Raw genomic sequence first — 23,558 nt, 5'->3', positions numbered from 1 at the left:
TCTGGTGCCACATGCTGCTAAGACGCTGTGCTCCACAGGCTGGAGCTACATGGTAGGTCCAGGTTCAAGTCTCAGTCCACTCTAAAGTCTGGCTGTGGTGGCAAATACCTGTAATCCCAACAGGGAGGCTGAGGCAGGAAGATCATGACATGATAAAACCCTGTCTTAACACAAGGTGAGAGGTGACTTTGTTACTTTTTGTGAGTATGCTACCTTATGCTAAGGTGTCATACACATTTCTCTCATGAAGTATTTCTAACAATCCTTAGACAGGTGAGTTGAAAAAGTGAGTCTGACCAGTGCCAGGGAAGATGGATGGGGAGCAGATAAGGGTAGGGCAGGACAGAATCGAAAGGGAGCAAGCAGGGCGCCCCACATGGCATCCCTGAAGGGTGGGGCCTGCCTAAGGTGCCGCTGCCCACTCTTTTTTTTTTTTTTGGAGAGATCTTCACTGTAGGGCGCGTGCGCTCGCCAGACAGACAGAGAGAGACATAGAGACAGAAAGCGAGAAATCACCCCCCAGGGGGAATGGTCACGCCGCAATCCCTTCTCCTCCATTCTCCTCTCGGGATCTTGGGCACGCACGCACACGTGCCCGGCGTGAGTTTTAAGCCACCGGGTCCGGGACACAAACCGCGGTCGACTACGTGGGAATCCAGCCACATAGCCATTACGCTAGCTGCTGGTTCCCGCGCTGCCCACTCTTTGATGCTGACATTTGAACGGACTCTGGGCATTTCTGCCAGCACCACGCCTCCACTAATTCATCTTTTCATGCTATCTTGTTATTCAGTTGGTTTGAACCGTTTGTTAGAATTTATACATAAATGTTTCCTCTGCTCATTCTGACCACATTTGTTGACAGCCCTTTTTTCCCTTTCCCTTTGTTCTCTCCTGCTGCTGGAAAGTGGGATCTTAGCCTCCAGCTCCATCCTACTCCTTTAGGGTGTGTTTCAGATGCCGGCTTATTTCAAAATCCCCAGTGAGCCGCGAGCACACAGAAGCGGAGTTGCTGTCTTTGCATTCTGATCTTGCATCCAACAAGCCACACACACATTTGAAGAAAGAATACAGAGTTGTTTGGATCTGGCTGATTGAGCAACATGGGCTTGATAATTGTGTCGAGCTAGGTCTTATCAATGTGCATTGACTTAAGTAATGTTCTGTGTCAGGACCACAGCTTTATGACACTGAAGTCTTTTCATTTTACTGTCAGTCATCCTAAACACATTTCATTTCCCAATAGAAAAGCTTTAGATAGGAATAGTTCCTAAGTACCCCAGAACATCCATTTTCCACCTGTGTGGCTGCTGGTCCCAGAACTGTCATGATGCTAGTGCAGCCATGTCCTTTCAATCAGTCTCTGAACAGTTTGTTGTCTGTTATGACTGTGTGGAGAATAAGGGAGCTTGACGTGTGTCCCTGCGCGGCACCTTCCAAGTCTTATTAGCCAAAGCCGGAGGGTAAACATTATGTCCATTCGTCTTTACTATATGAACGATGCTCAGGCAAAAACTAAATAGAGTTGTCTTGCACAAGAGTGTCTGATCTTGACCAAGAGAAAAATAAGTCTCTTGGGCATTCTTTTTTAGCTTCAACAACTTTCTATATTTAGAAAAGAGTGAGCAGAAATATTTAGCTTAATACTTTAGTTACCACGGGATCAAAAGTTTTTAACGTCTTGAAAGGATTAGTGAGAGTGCTACCCCAGTGTGTTCGGGAGTTGCCCCTCTGTGAGAGTGTGTCCTGCTCTTGGCTGGGACAGAGCTCAACCAGATGTCACCATGCTCATTCAGCCTGTGGGGTGAGAGGCAAGAGGTCAAAGCTTTGCTTCCTGTGAGTTGAGTAAGCCTTGGTGTGTTGTCTGTGGTTGTGGGAATAGCCGCTGCCAGGCAGTACCAGCTTGTCAGGCACTCTCATCGCCTGAGACGCACTGTACTTCACAAATGAGAGCCCCTGATGTCCAGAGGGCCTCCCGTAGCTGTCTAAATATTTGTCTTAGAGATGGTCTTATGCACCACTGAATTCCTAGCACTCTGAATGAGCCTTCCTGGAGTGGGGAGCCTGGCACCAGCCTCTTGGATAGGACACTGATTTGAAATTTGGAGATGGAAAACCAGGCCTGACTCAGCCAGTCCTGCTGTATGCTTGAGTGGGATTGAGCTAAGGAGCATGGCCTGCATGGCCATGGAGTATGTGACTGTGGGCATTAGATTCAGACAGAACATTGAGTATGAATCCCAGCTCTGCTCTTTGCTGTCTGACCTTGAATGTGGTACTTTGTCCCTCTAAGCCTGTGTGGCTTTGTCTGTGAAGAAACTATTATCTACTCTGCAGGATTGTTTTAAAAAATAAATAGCAAGCTAGGTATAGCTCTAATATACAATAACCCAATATGGTTTTTAAAATTATCTTTGTTTATTAATTGAATATTTGCAGGGTTTTTTTTAAAAGAATTGTTTATTTATTTCCTTCCATTTGTTATTATTTTTTAAAAAATTTGACCAGAGACAGAGAAAGAAAGAGAAAGTGAGAAAGTAAGCCACCAGGTCCGGGACTAGAACCGCAGTCAGCCATGTGGGAGTCCAGCACCCCAACCACCACACTACTTCCCCGCCCCTATTAATTAAATATTTGTCATTTCTTGTTTCTGGCATAATTTTTTTTTTAATTTTTGTCAGAGGGTATGTGTACTCACCAGAGAGAGAGTCAGAGGGAGAAGTGGGGAATGGTCATGCAGTAATCCCTTTTCCATCTCTCCCTCTATTTGGAATTTGGGCACACATGCATATTTACCCACCATGTTTCTCAAGTCACTGAGTCAGAGACTCAAGCCTTGGGGTTGGCCATGTGGGATCTAGCTACCTTAATCACCTGGCCATGGAGCCAGCCCAATAAATTTAATGAGTACAAATATTAATGGTAACAACCACCTCTATAACCTTCATGCATTTACTTTCTTGCTTCAGCAGTAAAGCAGAAAGAATGTAGTTTAGGGCTTGCATTCCAGCTCTCATCGTTAGCTAGTATTTCTAGCAGTAATAAAACATCACGTCCTTATTGAAGACTCATTATGTGTTAGATATGCTAAATGTGCATCTTTATAACAACCCAGTGAGGTAGATACTCTTATTACCCCATTTTACAGATGTGGAAATTGAGCATTAGAGATGCTGAGTTACACATCCAGGATGTCACCTCAAAAAATGTAGTAGGAGATTTAATAAAATGCATAACCTTTTGAATCTGAAGCTGGTAGTCCTTTTTCTTTCTTATTTCACAATAGTGGATGTGCAAGCATGCAGGTGCATATGCGAGAAAGAGACAGACACTCTCAACAGGGTCTGGTTACTCTGACCCCTTCTCCAAGCTCCCCATCTTGTCAGGATCTTGGGTCCATGCACACATGCCCTCTGTGTTTTCAGGCTCGCCCTTGGATCTGTATATGTGTTGGCCATATGACTTCCAGCACCGCACTTTATTACTGACTGTACCACCGAGCTACACCAAAAAACTTCATTGATAACCTCAGGTTCTCTGTTAGTAAAATGAATAAAACAAGACTGAAATGAAATAATGAAGTGTCCTGTACATGAATATGTAGATACATACAGGGAGTCTGCCATCCTTGAGTGACTTTTAATCTAAAATCTGCAAAGTAGCTCGTACCTTTTCATAGAGGAGATAGCTTAGTAAAAGTGAGAGTAACTGGAGGAGCTCTTGCTGGGCTTGGTGACCTTGAAGCACTGCCCCACACTCTCTTGTTCCCTCAACCTGACATGGTTTCCTCTGCCTCTTGCTCTAAGCAGCAGACCTGCTTGGACTGTAAGAAAAATTTCTGCATGACCTGTTCGAGCCAAGTGGGGAATGGGCCCCGCCTCTGCCTTCTCTGCCAACGTTTCCGAGCCACAGCCTTTCAGCGGGAAGAGCTCATGAAGATGAAGGTGAAGGACCTGAGGGACTATCTCAGCCTCCATGACATCTCTACCGAAATGTGCCGGGAGAAAGAAGAACTGGTGTTCTTGGTGCTTGGCCAGCAGCCTGTAATCCCCCAGGAGGGCAGGACTCGTGCCCCCACCTTGTCCCCTGACTTCCCTGAGCAGCAGGCCTTCCTGACCCAGCCTCACGCCAGCACAGTACCTCCTACCTCACCCAATCTCCCTTCTTCACCTGCACAGGCCACCTCTGTTTCCCCAGCCCAGGCTCAGGAAAACCAGCAGGTATGGACCCATTTGTAGTCTGCCGACCTATGCCAGCTTGAGGGCTTATTTTCCTCTTACTTGCATTGTGGGGATGGGGTGTGAGCATAAATATCTTGATTATGTGAAGCCTTTCCACCTCCTGATGCATGAAGCAGTTGATGTTTTCTGGACATCAGATTCATGTTTTGGCTTTCTTTAGATGTAATATGCATAGTACCAGGTTTTGCTTTTGTTTTGAATACATGCATGTCCCAGTTAGATATTTTTTGAAAATTTTATTGTTACGGAAATATTTCTGAATATTTAGAACTAGATATTACAATTCTTCAACTTTAGTTCTGTTTACATTTGTCCTCCAACTGAAATCACCTTTGGTGTGGTCTTCCTGAGCTGGATTGGGGATGTGGCATTTAAGGGAAAAAAAAGGGCTGTCTGGGAGAAGGGAGAGTGGGAAACCTGAGACAGGGACACTGCTCTCGCACGGGTCTCTGCAGGGTGGGGAGTGTTGGCATGTTGTTGTACTGTGAGCTGCTTTGTCATTATCCCAGTGGGTCCTGCCAGTGGTAACCTAAGAGTAGCACATAGACTGCACTGAGCATGGAGAGTACAGAAAGGAGTAATTTGCTATCTCTGTCTTCAGAACGCCGCTGGAAGAGGAAAGGCAAACATGTAGGCCAGCGATTGGATTGGACTGAAGCTAGTGAAATTAACCATGTGTAAGGGGTGGCAGCATCACATAGCTCTACTTAAGTGTCTTAGTGACCCTGTTATTTATATGGTCTGGGCAATAGTAGGGGGTTAGGACCTAGAAAGGTTGGCATTCACATCTACTTTCGTCACTTGACTCCTGGGTCATCTTGAAAAGACTTTGAGCCTGCAACAATGGGAGGGAGGGGCTTAGTAATCTCAGACCACTTTTGATCTTGGTAGGGTGCTGGAAGGCTGCAATAGCATGATGTCACGTCTAAAGAACTCTGAGTTACTTAGAGCTGGTACAGTGCATGTGTTGTCAGTTCTCACACATGCTGGAGATGGCTGCTGCCTCTTGTTTACGATCACCTCCTTTGCCAGGACTGGGCCCCCTGATTCAGCTCTTGACAGGCACTGAGGCATAAAGGCCAATGTGATAGCATAATTTAACTGCAGTAAAATCATTTAATTCCCTTGTTGGCTTTAGCAAGTTTTTCTCCCCGATTGAACTTCAACTCTTTCCTAAACTCTAGCTGTCAGTCTGCTGGACAGGTTTTACCTCCCTCTATACATTCCTCCCTTTGCTTGTTTTTTTGGCATTTCCTGTCAAGGAACCAGGAGAGGAATGTGAGGAATTGTGTTTTTTTTTTTTTTTTCCTAAAGGACCTTTATGTAGGTTTTTTCAGTGAAAGATTATAAGCTTCCTGTCATTAACCAGAAATGTCCATATTGTACCCACATTATGCTATGAACCAGGTTCTACTGGGTGCTTTTTCTTGAGGTTTCAAAGGGCCTTAGTGTCAGTTCACATTCTTTGTTGTGGTGAGATCTGCATTTTGCAAGCAGGAAAAACAGGCATGGCAAATTAAGTAACTTGTGCAAGGCTGACAAGCCACACTGAAATGCAAGTGTTCTCGTGATACTTGTTCCACCCAGGTTCTTTCCTTCATCTTCCATGCCCTAGCAACAGGCAAAATTGTGAACAAATACTAGTTGAAGACTTTGATTTATCTAGTGGGTAGATTTTAAGAACAAGAGCATGCTCTATAGCATGAAGTCCAGTTTTTCTCCTAGGAAATGAAGGATGCACAAAAGCTACATCTTTCTCAGGGACGGGTTAGGCCCTGAAAGCCTCCAGGATGACACTCTCCAAGAGGCCAATGGGCACCATGTCTGCATAAAGCTAAGAGAACACTAGAAGTGCAGCTGAAGACAAGGTTTTGGATGCAGCCACATACGGGTGTATCGTGTTGTGTGTTTGAGCTTGTCATCACTTGGCATCTTGTTGTTATTCCTACTTCTCATTCCATAGTAGTTTGCCTCTTCTTGATTAGCTCCATGTTATACGTCATAATCTGGAGCCAGCATGTAACTTTGGTTTCCCACATTGTCCCTTTATTGGTGCTCAAAGGTTCTGGTGGGAAACACCTGTGAACTCAGACATCCCTTTGCTGTGAGCTCCCACTAGGACCTTTGCCTGAAAGGAGCAGGGGTGAAGAGGTTCTAGTAAAGGGGTTCGTGGCTTAAATAGTAATAGAATTTAGGAGACTCACAGTTCTGACTACTCTTTAGGAAAACCTCTTAAAGTGGTACCCATAAGTATCCTTTTGAGAAATTAGGATTCTAAGCAGGAAAAAAAATGCCTTAGACATAAGGCATTTGTCTCAATCTTCTTGAATCTTAGATGTATTAAAATAATCTTTTACCATGTTTTGACACACCTCTTGGTAAAGTGTGCCCTGTTGGTTGGAGCACATTTCTTTATATGTGTCTGTGTGTGTGTGTGTGTGTTTATTCATTCATTCATTGTTTTAATTTGATCAGAGAGAGAGAGATGGGGAGAGCAAGGGAAAGTGAGAGAGCAAGCCACCAGGTCCGGTACTCGAACCGTGGCTGGCCATGTGGGAGTGTCCAGTGCCTTAACCATCACGCCACCTGCTGGTCCCAGTTGGAGCACGTTTCTAAAATGTGAAGTCAGTGACTTGGCAGGAGAGGGACTGGTGTGGTTAGGTTCTGGAAACTTTGTCCCACCAGGTCAGATGAGGAAACCAGAGAGATATAGTGTGAAGGAGGGCAAGACATGGTAATGATTTGATCATTGTTGTAAGAGGCAGAACCAGGGACAGTGGGTGGAAGTTACAGGAGGGAAGTTTGGGATCATTGCCAAGAAAAATCTTGAAAGTGGTCAGAAAACAGTCCCGCAGTGGAGTGGACATAGCGTTCTTTCTTTCACCTGGAGTGTTCAAGCCAAGATTGAATTGACAATGAGTAATGCCTAATGCCATCCTGGTGGTGGGCAGAATTAATGCATTCTTGTTCTCTAGGGCAGCTTTATGTCTACTGAAATCTATTTGTGTTGCTTCTCTGCCTGACAAAGTGTTAGAAAGCAGGCTTTTGTGACACTGTTGTGAGAGACTCCAGACTCCTAGGGGAGACGGGAATGTATTTTGGCCATTGTGAGCTAGAAAGAGGCCCATGCTCTACAAAATGTCTAGGACTTCTCGGTGGATGTGATGGCACCTTTCTCTCTCCACAGGCCAATGGCTATGTGTCTCAGGACCAAGAGGACCCCACTTACCTGGAGAGCACAGCCAGAGCACCTGTTGAGGATGAGACGCAGGTGGGGGCCCCTGCTTGGGCTGTGCCTTTGCTTTGCCTTCCCTAGTGTTCCTAGGGTGCTCTCAGGATGCTCTGAGAAAATGTAGAGGTGGAAAGGGAAGGGTTGACCTGTGATAGTCTTCTGGGAGTCTGTTTTCAGGGTGGAGCTTAGCACAAGCATTCTAGATGACCCTTCAAAGCTGTCAGTATATTAGTAAGGAGTCATGAAGCCACAGAGGAGACTGGGGAGCCTCATGGCCCATCATGTTTCTGGTATCTTGTCTTACTGAGAGCAGCCAAAGGGCAGGCTGCTGGTGCTGCTGTAGAAACATGTCCTTTTTCTCTCCTGTTTTTAGTACACAGTAGCCATTGTCAAGGGAAGGAGGTCAGCAAATTGGAGTTTGCGCCTCAGCTGGGCAGGGGGCCAGTCCAGAGAACACAGCCATCAGGGCTGTGGGGCTATGGGCAAGGCTGTGTAGAGGAGTGCGTGCCGGGGAAATGTACCCATTCTGTGGGCAAGTGGGATTCCCTCCAAGGGGGAGGGGAAGGCCACCGTGGTGGTTTCATGAGTTACCACATTTTATCTTCACAGGAACTCTGTGTGGTAGAACTGCTTTCTCTCCTTTATGGAGGGACACATGGGTTCAGAGGGGTAAGCTATTGCTGGATTATTATGTAATATTAATCAGTGGAGAAGTCAAGATTCAAAATAAGGGCCTGCTAACTCAAGCCAGTGCCCCTCCTGCATACACACTGATTGGTTTGTGACTCTCTGGGATATACACAGAACCACAGGTCAGGAGACTAGTCTATTTTGCAATGCAAAGCACCATGCCGGGTATTCTTCCTGTCTCTGTTCCTACTCTTTGTGTGACCATTCACCAACAGTGCTGTGTGATGAGTGCTCTAGGTGCTTGCAGATAGAGCTGGGGAGGTAAGAGCTGAGCTCACCAATCTCATCTTTGCCATTGCAGTCCATTGACTCAGAGGACAGCTTCGTCCCAGGGCGGAGGGCATCTCTGTCCGACCTGACTGACCTGGGGGACATTGAAGGTCTGACGGTGCGGCAGCTGAAAGAGATCCTGGCTCGCAACTTCGTCAACTACAAGGGCTGCTGTGAGAAGTGGGAGCTGATGGAGAGGGTGACGCGGCTGTACAAAGATCAGAAAGGACTCCAGCACCTGGGTAAGGGGCTATCTGGGTGGCACCTGCACAGAGCTCAGGAGTGTTTGCTGTCACTCAAAAGCATGATGGCATCAATTGACCTGACTGTTTTCATGCTTTTAGCTGTGGACAGAGTCACATTACTCATTTGCACCGTCTAATAATAGCTGCCATTTGTAGTTGAGTGCCAAGATTGGGTTAGGCATTGCTCATATTTATTTAATCCTCAGAGCAACCCATGCAGTACGCATTATCAGCCTCATCCAGCCTGGATTTGAACTGAGTTGGTGCTGTTCTAAATCCACTGCTTTTTCTGCCATGTGCTATCTCCTCCGTACTCAGTACTACCTCCAACTACACTTTCTAATGAATGGGAGATTAGGGCGCAAATCTCTGCGCGCACACACAGTGGGAAAATATATCTGTTCTGCCTGCACATGAGCCTTTCGTTTTATTCCTTTCCCAAAGCATTTTACATGGTATCATTTTGATTTCGTCATCTTTTTTTTTTTCTGCTAGAGGGAATATGTACTTACCAGAGAAAGACGGGAGAGGAGAAAGCACCCATGGAGAATAGTCATAACCACAGTTCCTTCTGTTCCATGTTTCCCTCCTTTTGAAATTTTGGGGGATACATGCACATGTGCCCAGGACATTTCTTAAGCCACTGGGTCTGGGACTTGAACCACATATTTGACTGTGTGGGATCTGGCTGCCTTAGCTATCAGGCCAGGCGCTGGCCCTCCTGGTATCTTTTTTAGGAGATACCCTCCTTCAGTAAAAAATACTTTATACTATATCCTGTTTGTTAATAGAAGATATTTTTATATTAAAGGCAGAGAAATGCTGCAGAAGAGAAATGTATTTAGCTATTTCTTTTTGTTTTTATTGTTTTATGATTTTTTTTTGCCGTAGGGCTCATGTGCTCACCAGAGACCGAGAAAGAGAGAGAAAAGTGAGAAATTACCTCTCAGGAGGATGGCCATGCTGCAGTCCCTTTTCCTCCTGGGATTTTGGGCATGCATACACACATGCCTGGCATGTTTTTCAAGCTGCCAGGTCTGACACTCAAACTGCACAATCAGCCATGTGGGATTCAGCTGCCAAACACTACGCCACCTGCTGGCCCCATGTGTTTAGTCGTTTTGAACTTGATATTTCCTGAAATAATTTAATCACAGAACTCTTATCTTCCATCCCATCCCCAGCTGATTGAGTTTGTGTAGAGCAGCACTTTGTTTCCTTGTGTGATAACAGTGGTTGACATCAGATCTCAAGCCCAGATTCTTCAGAGTTAGGGGACATTTGACTACTTGCTTGATCCCAGGCTCAGACCTAGTGATCTGGAGTCTCACAAGGCTCTCAGAGTTATTGGATCTGGACTCATTGAAATGCCAGATCGTTCGTTCTTTAGTTGTAGGTTTCAAAAGCAATAGAGAAGGCTGTTGTGCATATGCAGTATTCTTCTGCCTGGCAGTTTTGTTCATGCAAACCAGTGAAATGTCTGCCTCCCTCCTTCCCTCTCTCCCCCTCTCCCTTCTTTCCTTTCTTCCTTCCTTTTGTTTTTCCTTTCCTTTCCATTTTTTGTTAGAGGGTGTGTGTGCTTGCTAGAGAGAAACAGAGAGAGAGAGAGAGTGAGTGAGAGACCAAGTGCATGCTCAAGAAAGCACCATCTGGGATATTGGCCACAACAGAATCCCTTCTTCGTTTCTCCTTTTGCTATTTTGGGCATGCACGCACATGCACTCAGATGTTTTTCAAGTTGCCAGGTCCAGGACTCAAACCATGCAGTTGGTAGGATCCAGGCTGGCCTGGAAGACCTTCTTCTAAGAGTAGACGAGTAGACGCCAGTCGGAGCTACATGCGAGCTCTCAGCTTATAGAGTGAGCGAGGAAGGCAAGATTCTGTCTAGGTTCTTGGCAAACTGCCGCTCCGCAGGGAAGTGGGCAGGTTTCATAAGTGACACCAGGGTGGTGGGAGACTCCTTGTGTTATGATGCCATCACAGATTCAGACATCTTTCTCTTTCTTTTCAGTGGGTGCTGCAGAAAACCAAAACGGTATGTAGTTGTTTCTGTCTGGGAATGGGTTTAGGTTCCTAGCTCTTCTGAGCTTCCCCTTCTTCAATCCTGATCCCTGTCAACAGACTATGAGTATATGTGGGTTTCCAGAGAAGTGTGAGAGAAAGTCATTGGATCTAGGGCATCTCAGCATCTGTGGAAATTCTCACTGTCCTCCCTGTGAAGGATGCAGAGCAGTAACATACCTAGGGTGGGTAGGTCTCAGAGTTGCCAGAGCTCAGGAGACACATTTGTGAAATATGTAACAAAGTGAGTGGTGGCACATGTCACACTCATTTCTCTTTCCTTACCCTGTTGTTTTTACTTAGTTCTGGCCTGGGTGAGGAGGATCTCTGTATCACCTTCAGGGAACTCACTGAGCATGTTTACCATTTCTGTCACCAACCAAAGAGCGGGTGGTGATCTGAGAGAGCCCCTCTGTACAGGACTGAGCAGCAGCAAGAGCTGCTCTGGAGATAGATCAGGAAGGGTGTCACATGGTCTCTGGGCACAAGATGCATGCCTCACCTCAGCTGCTATGCATGCACCTGTGTGTGAAAGACCACTACTGGGCCTTCAGGTACCCCAGGCATATTGCAGAACTGATGATCTAGGGAAAGTTCTAAAATATGCTATATGTTTTGAAAGCCACAATGCTATATGGTGATGAGCTCCTTTCCAAGAGAACACTCAGAGTTAGAACGTATATTTTAATTTTTTTCAGAAGACTACACCAATTTCTAGTAAAATGGCTGTTTGCTCAAAATGGCATAAAATTTAATATCCTTTTAAAAAACATTTTTTTAATTGGCGAGGATGCCTGCACTTGCCAGAGAAAGACAAAGGGAGAGAGAGAAAACACTTCTCAGTGGGGCATGGTCATGCTGCAATCCTTTCTCCATTTCTCCATCCTATTGGAGTTTTGGACATGCATGCATGCACATGTACCTGGCCTGTATGTGTGTGTGGTTTTAAATTTAATTTATTATTTTTTAATTTGCTATAGGGCATATGCACTAGAGAGAGAGAGAGCAAGCCACCAGGTCCAGAACTCAAACCCTGTGGTCGGCTATGTGAGATTCAGTTCCCTTAACCACTGGGTGTGAGGCTGGACCAATGTCCAATAATTTCTCATCAGATATAAAAGAGAGTTGAAGTTTTCTGTTTCTCAAAAATATCTGGAGTTCTAGATACCCTCCCCCACCTGATACCAAGTTGGTGCCTTCCTTCCTTTTCTGATCCCAGGGAGAATGATGACAATTGCATTGACATGTTTATTGTTATTCCTTAGGAAAGTAATAAGTAATTGAAGTTCTGTAAATTACTCCAGCTCACCTTAGGTATCTGTAAATTTAGTCTCTTTCAAACCTACCCAGTTAGAGCAACCTCTCAAAGGAGGTAAATAGGTTTCAGTCTTTTCACAGCCAGCTCACATCCTAGTGGGAAGTGTTTCTTGACTTATTTTTTTAATTGCTACAGAGCACATGTGCTCACCAGAGAGAAAGAAAGCACCCTCAATGGGGCGTGGTCACACTGCAATCCCTTCTTCTCCATTTCTTTACCCTGTCAGGATTTGGGGCACACACAGACATGCAACCAGAGTGTTTCTTGTATTGGGGTTGGCCATCTGAGGTCTGACTCCTCCTAGTCACTAGGCTACAGGGCCGGCCCTCTTACTTTGAGAATAGAGGTCCAGAATAGAAGCAACAGAACACAGGAAAATTCTCGTTGGCCAAACCCCAGAAGGCAGAGGCAACTGGTATGAGGCCAGTTCCTCATTTATGGCTCCTTAGCTCAGGCTATCATTTAAGATACATTGGAGGTTATTGGGCTTTTCAACCTAAAGGTATTTTGGTGTGTGTACCCCAAGTGTATACTGATCATGTCAACTGTATCTTACCACTGTCATAAACCAGTTACATTACAGGGATCTCTGTGTACTGGGACGTTAACACTTACTGTCTGAATGGTCTCTGTCTGCAGGGTACTTCCCCACAGAGATCATACTGTCCATGAACCATGGGGTGAAACCTGCCAGGGTTTGAACCTGGCTCCTCTGCTTAGCAACTGTGTGTCTTTGGGCTTAACTCTTTGGACCCAGTTGTCTTTATCTATCTAAACAAGAATACCTGCTTCCTAGTTTGGATTCCATGAGTTAATAGATGCACAGCTCTTAGAACTCTGCTCAGCAACCTATAAGCATTCAGTAAATGAGGGTCATTATAATTTTCTAGGGAGACATTCATTTATCAGACATTTAGAAAATATCTTCCATTTGATTGACATTTTAGGGATTCAAAGATGAATATCTGACCTCAGAACACATAGCAAATGTTCAGTATATAATTGTAGAAATCAACTGAATAGGTTGAATTAAAAAGCTCATAGTCTACTGGGAAAGATAGATAAAGTAGGCAAATGCAAAATTATAATCCACTGTGATAAGCACTCATGAGGGTAAGAAGGTTCTATGGGGGTAACAGATCAATAATTTCTGCCAAGTTCCTCCACCAGGAAGTCTCCTCAGAAGTCCAGGGGTAGCTTGTGGGTTAGCACAAGGAGCCCCGTGATCTTTGGCTTTATTAAATTGGGGATGTGTTTATAGATAAGCTTCATGAGTGCTAATGAGCCATTCATTATGGTTCTGTTTTTATCTAAACTTTTCTGAACTAGTTTTATCTTTTCTGCATGCTCTGCCTCAGGAGGGTAATGAGTCCCTAAGTGCCACTCACTCATTATATGACAGCCTCAATGGTCTGAAAAATTATTTCTTTTAAGCTTTAAGAACTTTGCCTTAGTTCTCATGTCTGGCATGTATTTGATCCACAAGGACTGAACTTCTCAGATCTGAACCCTTTGGGAGGAGATGGGGAATAAATAAGCAACTGGAGTTACTAAGGAAATGTTTTCTTGGAGGAGCTCTATTTGAGGGTAGTCTGTAGTTTTAGGGTTCACAGTGTGCCCATTCTTACCTCCATCTTCCCATCACCCATATACTTAGTATTCTCACTCTTCCCCCCCTTTTTCTTTACTGTGTGTTTGTACAGGGGGAGCCGTGCCATCCGGCCTGGAGGAGAACCTGTGTAAGATCTGCATGGACTCACCTATTGACTGTGTTCTGCTGGAGTGCGGCCACATGGTAACCTGTACCAAGTGTGGCAAGCGTATGAACGAGTGCCCCATCTGCCGGCAGTATGTGATCCGGGCTGTGCACGTCTTCCGGTCCTGAGGGCTTGCTCCAGCTTCTTCAGTGCCTTACAGGGACATAGCCCAGGCTGCCTGGGCTCAGGGTTGTCCAGCTTGCACAGGGGCAGGCTAAGAGAAGAAATTCTGCAGTGTTCCCAAGACCAGGGCAAGCAAAGATGCCATGTCGCCCCTTAGCATACTTGTCTTGCCACAGGGGTGCACGTCTTGGCTGGCAGAACCTGAGGCCAGTGGGAATTGGTACAGATCACATGGGTGAGTCCGTTTCAGTGATCTCGGGGTGATGATGGTAATTGAACAGAGGACCTACTAGAACTTGGACCATGTCTATTTCCCTCCCTCCAGAAACCTAGAGTTTCACCCCTGTTCCTGTACCTCACCCATCCCCTGGAGATGCTTGCCTCGCTTCATCAATCAGAAGTCCTGCTAGAAATGGTTCTCTTCCTCCTCAGCACATCTGGACTTAAATTTCTGGTCTCTGGCTTTCTGTGCTTTAATCTGCCTTTGCTAAAGTCTCTTGCTACATTGCCTACATTGTTTCTTCAGACCAAAAATATGTTAAGTTTATGAGACCAATAGTGGTCCTCAAGATAGAATTCGGGCCAGTAAACTTAATCTCTGGTGAGAAATGAAACACAATGCTATTGAGAAGTTTCCAAGTTATTAAGAGTTGCCTCCTTAAGTGCTGGGATTGGAAGCTATGTCTCCTGACCTGATCCTGGGAGCCACCAAAGCATTGGGATCCCAGCCTGCTGGGACATTTCTGTATGGGAAGGGGTTTGCGCAGGATAATCTCTGCTGCATCCTCGCTTGAGGACAAACTCTGCATCAAGATTCTTAATTTTAGTTTACCAGGAAAGGAGACAAACTGAGTGGAGGTAGTGGCTTTGTGCCTCACTTTGGCCTTTGAGAGATCCTTTTTCCTATACGTGGGAGTCTTAAACTACTTTCCCCAGAAAATGAAGTCCCTCCATTTCTCATTAAAGGTTTTTAATTTGGTGTCACCAAGTCAGAGGCTTAGGTAGAGCCTTGCTCTTCTCTGGCCAGACCTCTCATGATGTTCTTGGAGACCAAACATATAAGCAGGGCAGCTAAGAGGTATCAAGAGGTACTGAGTGGGGCTTCAGACAGCTGCAAGTCTGAATTCTCTGGGTTGGTGGGGAGTCCCTGCTGCTTTCTTAGCTTACTGTTTTCAGAGCAGTCAGGAAGACACATTCTCTAGACCCTATAGGAAGGACCATGTAATGAGAATATGATGTATTTGAACCCTCAGAATCTTTACATCATTGGGGGAGACAAAAGGCTTAAGGAAAGTTTGCTGGAGCAGCTTAGCCGAGCACAACACACACACTCAGAAGTGCTATGTGCACGCCCATCACCAGTGGATGAGCTATGCAATCCCTAAACACCTGAGGGTCTTGGCAGACCCTCCTCACCACCCACCCACATGCACCATGCAGCAGAAATCTCAGACCAGAATCAATGATGACTGGAAGGCAGTGGGAAAGCTCTAAGGGGACCTGTTACACTGGCACAGACGTACTCATGCTTTGCCTCCATCAACCACTAAACCTCTTTGGGGGAATAAAATCATTTCATAAAATACTTATCAGCTAAACATGGCCTCTTACCTCGACATTATACCAAGTGCTGAATGTTGAATTCTAAGGCTACAACCTTTGTAGGAGTCAGGGGAATCAGAGATTTCCCCATAAAGACATCACCTTACTATAGACAGTAAACACTGCAGTTTATAGTGCCTACCAGTTTAGCAAAGGATTATTCACTCAGCTGCTCCTTGACTCCACTGTGAAGTAGGTCTGTGTATGTGCAACTCAGTTATGATCTAGCAATAACTTCAGGGTAGAAGCTGGCTCTCTCCCTACTGACCAACTTGCTTTCTCTGCTGAGGCCTTAACTTCCCTTCCCCCCAATTTCCCTCATAGACACGAGTTGAAAATACTACTACTACTGATGGCTGGTTAGTAACCTCAGTAAGAATTAGATCTGATGTCACTTACCATTTTGGAGAAAGAATTTGCCTTTAAACCTTTTATCTTCTTTTGGTAAATGTTTCCATTTAGAAAAAAAATGTGTTAGACAACCCTGGTTTTTCGGTATCATCTTTATTACACCAAATAAAAGCTGGGAGTTTCAATATCTCACCCCAGTTCATATCTAAGCCAAGTAGAATACTTGCTTTTGTTTTTTTAAATCCTTGAATCCTCCCCTCCTACTCCTCATGGATCCTTGGTTTTAATTATCATGGAAACATCTAATAATTCTTCCAATTATTCTGTGGCTTTTGCTGTGATTGCTCTGAGGTTTGAGATTTGTTTTAAAAGATTTGGACAACTGATTGGTTCATAATACATTGGACTAGTTGGATCTAAACTAGTAAGAATAAGCTGTACAGGAATTACGACTCAATATATATTGTATACATTTGTTGAAATCTCTTGGATGTGAATGTGTTATTTCAAGTAGCTTATATCAAGATTCTCTCAGACTTAACTTGGGTGTCAAAGCAAACCCAAATGTGTATTTTTTGTTACAGAGCTCTGCTTTTTAATTTTGTAAAATAAAGTTTCAATACAGATGCCTGTCCTATGTGATGTGAGCATGCCAGAGATCTAATAGTTAAGGTCAAGAAAAGAACTGATAAACCACAGGCTAATCCCAGGCATGTGCACACAGGCATGCTCTTGAGAAGATTGTCGGCTTTGGAGGTGTTTGAGCCATGTGACCTTGGTCAAGATACCCCTGCTCGGTGTTGTGACTTGCCCAAGATCTCACCAGTAGTATGTGGGAGAGACAGTGGAACAGCCTAAAATGAATGTGAGGTTGGTAGGACAGAACAGACCAAATGGGAAGCAGCAAAGTGAATTCTGACATTTACACCAATACAGTAGAGCTGGGCCTTAAACGTCTGGGTAGAATGGAATCTGAAGACAACTACTATAGCCAATTTCATCTTCAGTTACCTTGGAGGTACTTAGGAGCTTTGGGATCCAGCTGTGGTACAACTGGAAGAAAGGATACAAAACTGCATAGTCTAAGCTCTTCAAAGAAAAAAAAGTATCAGAAAAGACTGGAGCGAACGTACAAAAAGGCATTGGGTCAATTGGAGGTAACACAGTAGGTAAGGCAGAGAAAGGCCAGAGATGATCACCTGGAGTGGGCACAGCCTCTTGGCTGTGAGGGTGCACTCAGCATCAGCAATCAGTAAGGGCAGTGCCTTTGGCAGGATCCCAAGGTGAGAGCCTTATTCTGGGGCAGTCTCATTGCCTGGCCTGAGGAGGCTGGAGAGAGGCATGGAAATCTATGTAGGTCAGTGTTCAGAGCAGTAGCTTTTGTCTCCACGGAAGATAGAATAAAGAGAGTGTCTTATTCCCAATACTAAAGCCAGACTGAATGGCACCTATTGAAAAACACTACATGTCTGGGCTAGAGTCAGAGCAGTACTCACCCCTCCTGTACTTTCCCCTGACATTTTAAACAGCAGGTGGAATCCAAGGTCAGTCAGATTACTTTGGCCTTCAAACTGACTGGTATAGCCTCCCAGCAAAAGATTACCTTAGCTGAGTGGAGGTAGGGCCACGAGAGCCTGTGCTCTTCTATCTTACAAGTCCGGGCACTCAAGTGTTACAGATCAAGTCACATTAACTAACTCACAGGAGATGGACAGGCCTACCTGCTAACTTGTTGAGAGTTCGGAGAACTGATCCTCCCAGTCAGCAGCTGTGGTGCATGGGAACAAGTCTATAAGCAAATGTTTTCTTTCTTTTTAATTGCCATAAAGTACTTGAGCTCACCAGAGGGGAGGAGAAGACCCCCAAAGGGATGTGGTCATCTTTCCATCCCTTCTTCCCCATTTCTCCTTCCTGTCAGGAGTTTGGGCATGTGCACATGCCCAGCATTTTTCAAGCCATGGGCTGGGATTTGAAATACATGGGATCTGGCTCCCTTAAAAAGCTAGGCTACGGGTTCAGCCCAACCATATGATTTGCTGACAAGCCTGCACTGGAGTGGAGTGTGAGCTATAATACGCAGACATGCAGTTGTGGGTGACTGTCCTGAGTAGGGTCTGGACATGCATGCCGTGATGATCTTGCCAACCCTGGAGGGCCATGTGCCAGGCTCTGTGCTAGTGCTTCCATACGGAGGTCACTTACAGCCACCTGAGATTGAGTGCAGTGCCTATTCCCATTTCCTTCCCCGAGCTTCACATGTTAAGTAACTCGCTTAAGTTACAGCTTTTACTAGGTTTCAGGACTCTGGTCTGAACCAGTTCTGTCTGCACCTGCACCATCCAACATGTAAGTCTCTAGTGACATCTGACCATCTGAGGTTGAATTAAGGTGAGAATTTCAGTTCTTCAGTTGTGCTGGCCACATTTCACGGCCATATGTGCCTAGTAGGTTGGACAGGACAGACTTAGCGGATATCTGTAACCTCAAAAGCTCTATCAAACAGCACTTGCCTACTAAATTCTATCTGCAAATAAGGTGACACAATAGGTTGTTTGTAAGCAGGCTGTGTGGAGCTGCTCTTTGTAGTTGTAGATTTTACTGCAGAAGTCTTGTTTCTAGATTTGAGGGAGGCAGCGCTTCTTCTGCCCTCTTTTCCCCCAGAGGAGTAGCCCAAATACCCTCCCTTTCTTTATAAAAGCTCCATTTTTCTACTTGGCCCCAAACCCCTCCCTTCCAAACTGGGGACCCTCAGCCTGCAATAGGAGAACACGGAGAATAAAGTCATAGAAGTTCATTTTGTTTTCTTTCAAGTGAGAGTTCATTCCTGGCAAAAGGGGTCAGGCAGAATAAAAGTTCCACCAAATGTAAGAAGCATTTCTGAGGACAGTCTCAAATACAACTTTAAAATGAGCATAGACGTAAAGAGGGCAGGCAGAGGTGGAAGACTTTGTAGACAGAGCTCTATAGCCCAGCCTTCACTCCTTAACCACTGGGGAAGTTACTAGGGGCTGAGGGGGAGGGGGAGGTGGAGGTGGAGAAAGGACAGACAAACTGCAAGATATTTTATTTATAAAAAAATAACTAAGCTTATCTTTAAAGAAAAAAGGATGACAAAGCCAGCACCCAGATCTGAAAGGTCCATCTAAACTAGCGAAAGAAACTGACCTCACTTGTACCCACAGCAATGAATCCCTGAAGAAGAGCAGGTAGATTTGGGGGGATGCACTGCCTGGGAAAAGAAAGCCCATTCCCCACTCTGTTCCTGTGCCACCTGCCTCCAGCCTGAGCCCAGGAGTACCTGCTGAGGAGTAGGGGAGAGAGTGGCTGAGAGGGAGGGAAGATGGCAGTTCTAGCAGGGAGCAACCAATCTCCGTTTCCGGATACATGCCCATATCCACTCCGGGGAAACTTGCTGGGCCTCAGGGTTCTTTTCCCTGCTACCCAGCACATGTGTGGCCGAGGCCATATCAAATTCTTGCACCAGGTCCCCGTCGAATGCCACAAAGTAGCGTCTGAGGCGGCTGAAGTCTGGTATGGAGGGCGGCAAGTAGAGCCGGACCCCAGTAAAGATGTCTAGCAGCACCTGCAATGCAGAGTCAGGGCAGGGTCAGAGCCCTGTGCTGGTGCAGCTCAGGCTTCCCCCAGATAAGCACAGGCCAGAGTGAGGAAGTCAAAACAAGAGCCAGCTATGTAGGGGACCAGGAGTTCAGGACACAAGCAGAAAGGGCTTACTAGAAACAAGGTACAGGCCTGATCATGCCCATCCTCTAGTCCCTGTAAGGGCGGACATGCCTGCTCCTCCATCCCTGTCCTGGAGAAGGAGGGACCTGGAGAGTCTCCAAGAGCATCCAGTGGCATGCAGCCTCATTGCCCCCCAGACTTGGTGATGTCCCTGCAGATCAGGCGGTCGCTGCACAACTAGCTAGACTGGGATCGGGAGCTGCCCTCATTACTGTGGATGGGATTAAAGGCTTCATGCAGAACAGGGTGGGAAAGGTTTCTATGGATCTGCTGGGGAGCTGGGGTGGGGTGCACACTCTGGTGATCATTTGTTTACTTCTCCATCTGCCCTTTGGGCTGCCAGGTCCCCTAGGGTTGAGCCACTGCTAAACCTAGTTCTGGCCTCAGCAGGTGCTCAACACATCTTGCCAAACCAAAGGTTGACAGAAACAGAAAAGGGAAAGGCTCCTGGGTAGGAGGAGAATTACCAAAGCAGTGCCCTCTTCCCTTCTGGCTGGCTCAGCCTGCTCCCGCCCTGACCACAAACTCACACCGCTGCACTCCCACACCCAGATGGGGCTTTCTCCACTTTAATGTCAATGTGATTTGGGACCAGCAGCTGGCTGGTCCCTGCAGCCTCCTGGCTAGGTTGGGCTGTTCTATCTCCTGCCTGCTGGCACAGCTCTCCTTCCTCTCTGCTGGCTGGCCGGTCGCCTCTGCAACGTAACAAGAGGGCACAGGGTAGAGCAGCAGCACTGTTGGTCCTGCCCGAGTGGGAACAGCTGTGGGGGGGATGTGAAGTTAGCCAATGTCCCCTGACACCTCTTCGCTCATTTGGGAACACCTGGCCCGAGCCCATCTGGCCTACCTGCTGTGTTGCTGTTCTAACCCTCACCTTGGCTTGGCATGGAGTCTCATCAGCAGCCTTCCGCTTCTCTCCTACTTTTACCAGAGAAGACTTCACGGCCATCTTCTGTCCCACTTTCACAGGGGAAGACTTTGCCGTCAGCATGTTACCTGCAGGATAGTTTGTAATAAGAACTTAGGGCAGGGACTGCAGCAGATGGTCCCTGAAACCGGGGGCAGGGCCAGGCGCATACCCTGCTTTAAGCAGGGATGAGATAGAGGAGAGAGGTATCGGCTCAATCCCTTAGCATAGATGTGGTGTATCCCACTCCGATTAGTGTCCCAGAGTAGTCATTAAGGTTGCCGAGCAGATAGTGCCTAACAGAACAGCTTCTGGCCCAAGGCTGGGCACACAACAGGAATGCAACCAGTGTTAGCTGCAGTGGACACAGATGCTCATGTGATCTCAGAGTGGGTCGACCGGGTGTGCCTCGTGACCTCTGACCCTCACAGCACCCTCTTCATCACCCCAGATTCCCTTGTCCTTACTGCCTTTGCTATTGGGGTTGCTCAGCTTCCCTTCAGCCTTCTTGGCATTGGCAGAGGGCTTGTTGGGGGCGGCTCTGCGGGCCTTGTGGGACACAGCAGAACCTGAAGTACCCTCATTCTCTCCACTGCTGCCGCCTGTAGAGGAGCTCCCCTCTTCTCCAGCCATTACTGTGAAGTCTGCCTTCTCCTTGGACAGCTGGTATAGTTCCTGAGGGGGATATAGACTGTTAGATGGTAGGCGTATTCCCTCCCTGGAGCCTGGCCTCAGTGGATAGTGTAGTATATTTTAGGCACATGAAGCTGAGGAACAAAAAGGTGAGAAAGACAAAGAGCAGCTTTTCCAAAGTATGACCCTGTAACCAAGTAATCAGTTCTCTGGGGCTCAGGGCTTACTGAACAAAGCAGGGGCTCTGGCCAGGGGCACCCCCTCACAGGGGGCTACAGAGTGAGTTCTGTGGGGCCTGATGGCTGCAAGGCTCTTAGATACGTGCCCGTGATAAGACCACCCGGCTGCTGCTTCTGGCTCGGCAGCAGCCTGGGCTGTCTCTCTAAGTGCTCTCCTTGCTGTCTCAGTGGAACGGGGGAGAGAAGACAGAGGACATGTGAACAGGCCAGATGCCCAAGGCTCTAAAGACAGGACAGTGGGATGGAAGATACACAGACAGCCTAAATGCTGGTACCTTGAGCTGGGGGAGGTTAGTGGCAGATTTCCAGTCCTTATCGTCACGGATGCGAGTGCAGCGAGGGAATCGGATGGAGATCCCATCAGCTGTGTGAGCCTCAGATTTGGAGAATTCCGCCCCTGTGATCTCCCACACGGCAGCTTTCTGTCAGGTGTAAGGCAGGCAGGGCATCACTAGTGAAGAAAGCATCTCCCAACCAGCCAGGAGTAATATACAACATGAGGGCTTTGGCCAGTAGCTGGGGACCTGCACTCTGTCTTACTGCCCCCTCTGATGCTAAGTGACGTTAGACAAGTCTTTTCTCTTTCAGTACGAGGGATGGGGCTAGGTGGCTTCTAGGACAGATCCCCATGATGAGATGGAACTCTCTTCCTCTTTTCACTGAGATGCCACCTCTAATGTTAGTCTCAATGCCTGTCACTGGGCTCAACAGTCCAGATCCCTGGACGTCCTGTGAGGCTGGGATGGCTTTACTGGAGCACAGGAGAACCTGCGTGTGGGCTAGAGGACCCCCAAGCTACCAGGTTAATACCTTTGGATCTGGGACAATGAAGTCAGGATAGTAGATCTTGTTGATCTTCAGCCAGCCAGGTATTTTGCTGGGGTCCTAAAAGAGAAAATATGCTGTCCTGGGCTGCTCCCACACTGGAACATCTAAACCCTCTCTCCTGGTGATGGGATTGTGCGATGTGATTTAGCTAAGACTGAACCTTAAGCTCATGTGACCCTCCTTGCCCAGAGGGCTGATGCCTGGAGGGCGTCCAGGCCATTCCTCACAAGGTCTACACTCAGATGTAATGCAGTTCCCAAGCAGAAACTCTCCTTTGGAGAGACAGATAAGCGACACCTGTAGTCCTCCAAGTGTAGCCTGTCCCTGTCCAGAGCCCAGGGCTAGCTGGGTCCCTTCCTCACCTTGCTGATCTTCACCATGTCCAGTTCCTTCTGCAGGCGAGCGAGCGTTGCGTCATCATGGCCTCCTGCACACTTGGTGACCGTGCACCACTTCTGGCTGCTAGGGTCATAGCAACCCATGAGGAAGATGGACATCATGCCACCTAGGAGAGGAGTATGGGCTGAATGTGGGCTGGAGGGAGCCATCTCTGCCTGCCCCACGAGCCAGGTTCGAGAGGAAGGCCCAGAGTCTACCTCTTGGATCCACCTTGTACTAGCTGTGGAAGCTGAACCTTTGTGGATCCCAATTTCCTCTTCGGTAATTAGGGATAATCACACCCAGCTTTTTGGGTACTGGGGAACTGAACAGTGCCCGCACACAGTAGACTGCCTAAAAGTATTAGTTCCTCAAGGCTCAGCTTCCTCTCCAGATTTTCCCTGAGGAGAAAGCTTCCAGGCCCTAAAGGAAATTGTTGGCAGTGAACTTATGCCAGACTAGCCCAAGATATTCCTCCTGACTTTTCCCTGCTTGAGTATGTAGCAGGCATCTGCTGAGGGGACCTGGAGTAGGTGGAGGCCTCAGGTCCCAGGACTTCAGAGTCATGACTAGCCATGCTGGCAGATCAAGTCAATAACACAGTCAGTCTGTACCTCAAAAGGTACCTTCCAAAAAAGTCCCATTCCACGGGCCAGAGGCCACCCTGACCTTTGCTCCCTTGTCCATAGAAGGCCCCAAGGACCACCAGGTCAGCTGTGTCAGCCATGGCCCCCTCGTTCAAATAGTCTTTCTTCACTTTTAGCCAGTGCCGCTTCCCAGGCTCATAGGTGCCCTGAGGAAAAGCAAGAGAAAGATCACAAACTTGAATGTAAATTCCACGAGGATGGGGTTGCCTCTTCACTGCCACATACCAGATCTACCACAGTGCCCACGTGCACTGCAGGAGACACACACAAGCCACCCTCCAGATCCAAATGTGTC

General features: G+C 46.9%; 2 protein-coding genes across 11 annotated transcripts in view; one reads left to right on the top strand and one right to left on the bottom strand.

Annotated features, from left to right (window-relative positions):
* The window catches only part of RFFL (ring finger and FYVE like domain containing E3 ubiquitin protein ligase), an 84,676-nt gene extending 68,462 nt beyond the window's left edge, over positions 1 to 16,214 (top strand). For 5 of the 8 annotated variants that reach the window (XM_027774155.1, XM_014590114.2, XM_027774156.1 and 2 more), the window contains 5 exons: positions 3,807 to 4,220; positions 7,429 to 7,512; positions 8,465 to 8,675; positions 10,690 to 10,713; positions 13,761 to 16,214. In XM_027774155.1, the coding sequence (XP_027629956.1) occupies positions 3,807 to 4,220; positions 7,429 to 7,512; positions 8,465 to 8,675; positions 10,690 to 10,713; positions 13,761 to 13,942 (915 nt within the window). In that variant the 3' untranslated portion in view covers positions 13,943 to 16,214. The remainder of the gene's footprint in view (positions 1 to 3,806; positions 4,221 to 7,428; positions 7,513 to 8,464; positions 8,676 to 10,689; positions 10,714 to 13,760) is intronic. The other 3 variants (XM_014590113.2, XM_006154395.3, XM_006154396.3) reach the window with 3 other exon arrangements.
* The window catches only part of LIG3 (DNA ligase 3), a 28,219-nt gene continuing 20,688 nt past the window's right edge, over positions 16,028 to 23,558 (bottom strand). For all 3 annotated transcript variants that reach the window (XM_027774154.1, XM_006154389.3, XM_006154392.3), the window contains exons 14-20: positions 23,286 to 23,409; positions 22,601 to 22,743; positions 22,221 to 22,295; positions 21,686 to 21,832; positions 21,006 to 21,213; positions 20,506 to 20,627; positions 16,028 to 19,473 (exon numbers count right to left, since the gene is read on the bottom strand). In XM_027774154.1, coding sequence (XP_027629955.1) covers positions 19,240 to 19,473; positions 20,506 to 20,627; positions 21,006 to 21,213; positions 21,686 to 21,832; positions 22,221 to 22,295; positions 22,601 to 22,743; positions 23,286 to 23,409 — 1,053 coding nt within the window. In that variant the 3' untranslated portion in view covers positions 16,028 to 19,239. The remainder of the gene's footprint in view (positions 19,474 to 20,505; positions 20,628 to 21,005; positions 21,214 to 21,685; positions 21,833 to 22,220; positions 22,296 to 22,600; positions 22,744 to 23,285; positions 23,410 to 23,558) is intronic.

This window comes from Tupaia chinensis, unplaced genomic scaffold (assembly GCF_000334495.1).
Source record: "Tupaia chinensis unplaced genomic scaffold, TupChi_1.0 Scaffold000407_4, whole genome shotgun sequence".
Taxonomy (NCBI): Eukaryota; Metazoa; Chordata; class Mammalia; order Scandentia; family Tupaiidae; genus Tupaia; species Tupaia belangeri.
This window is presented reverse-complemented; position numbering and strand designations above follow the sequence as displayed.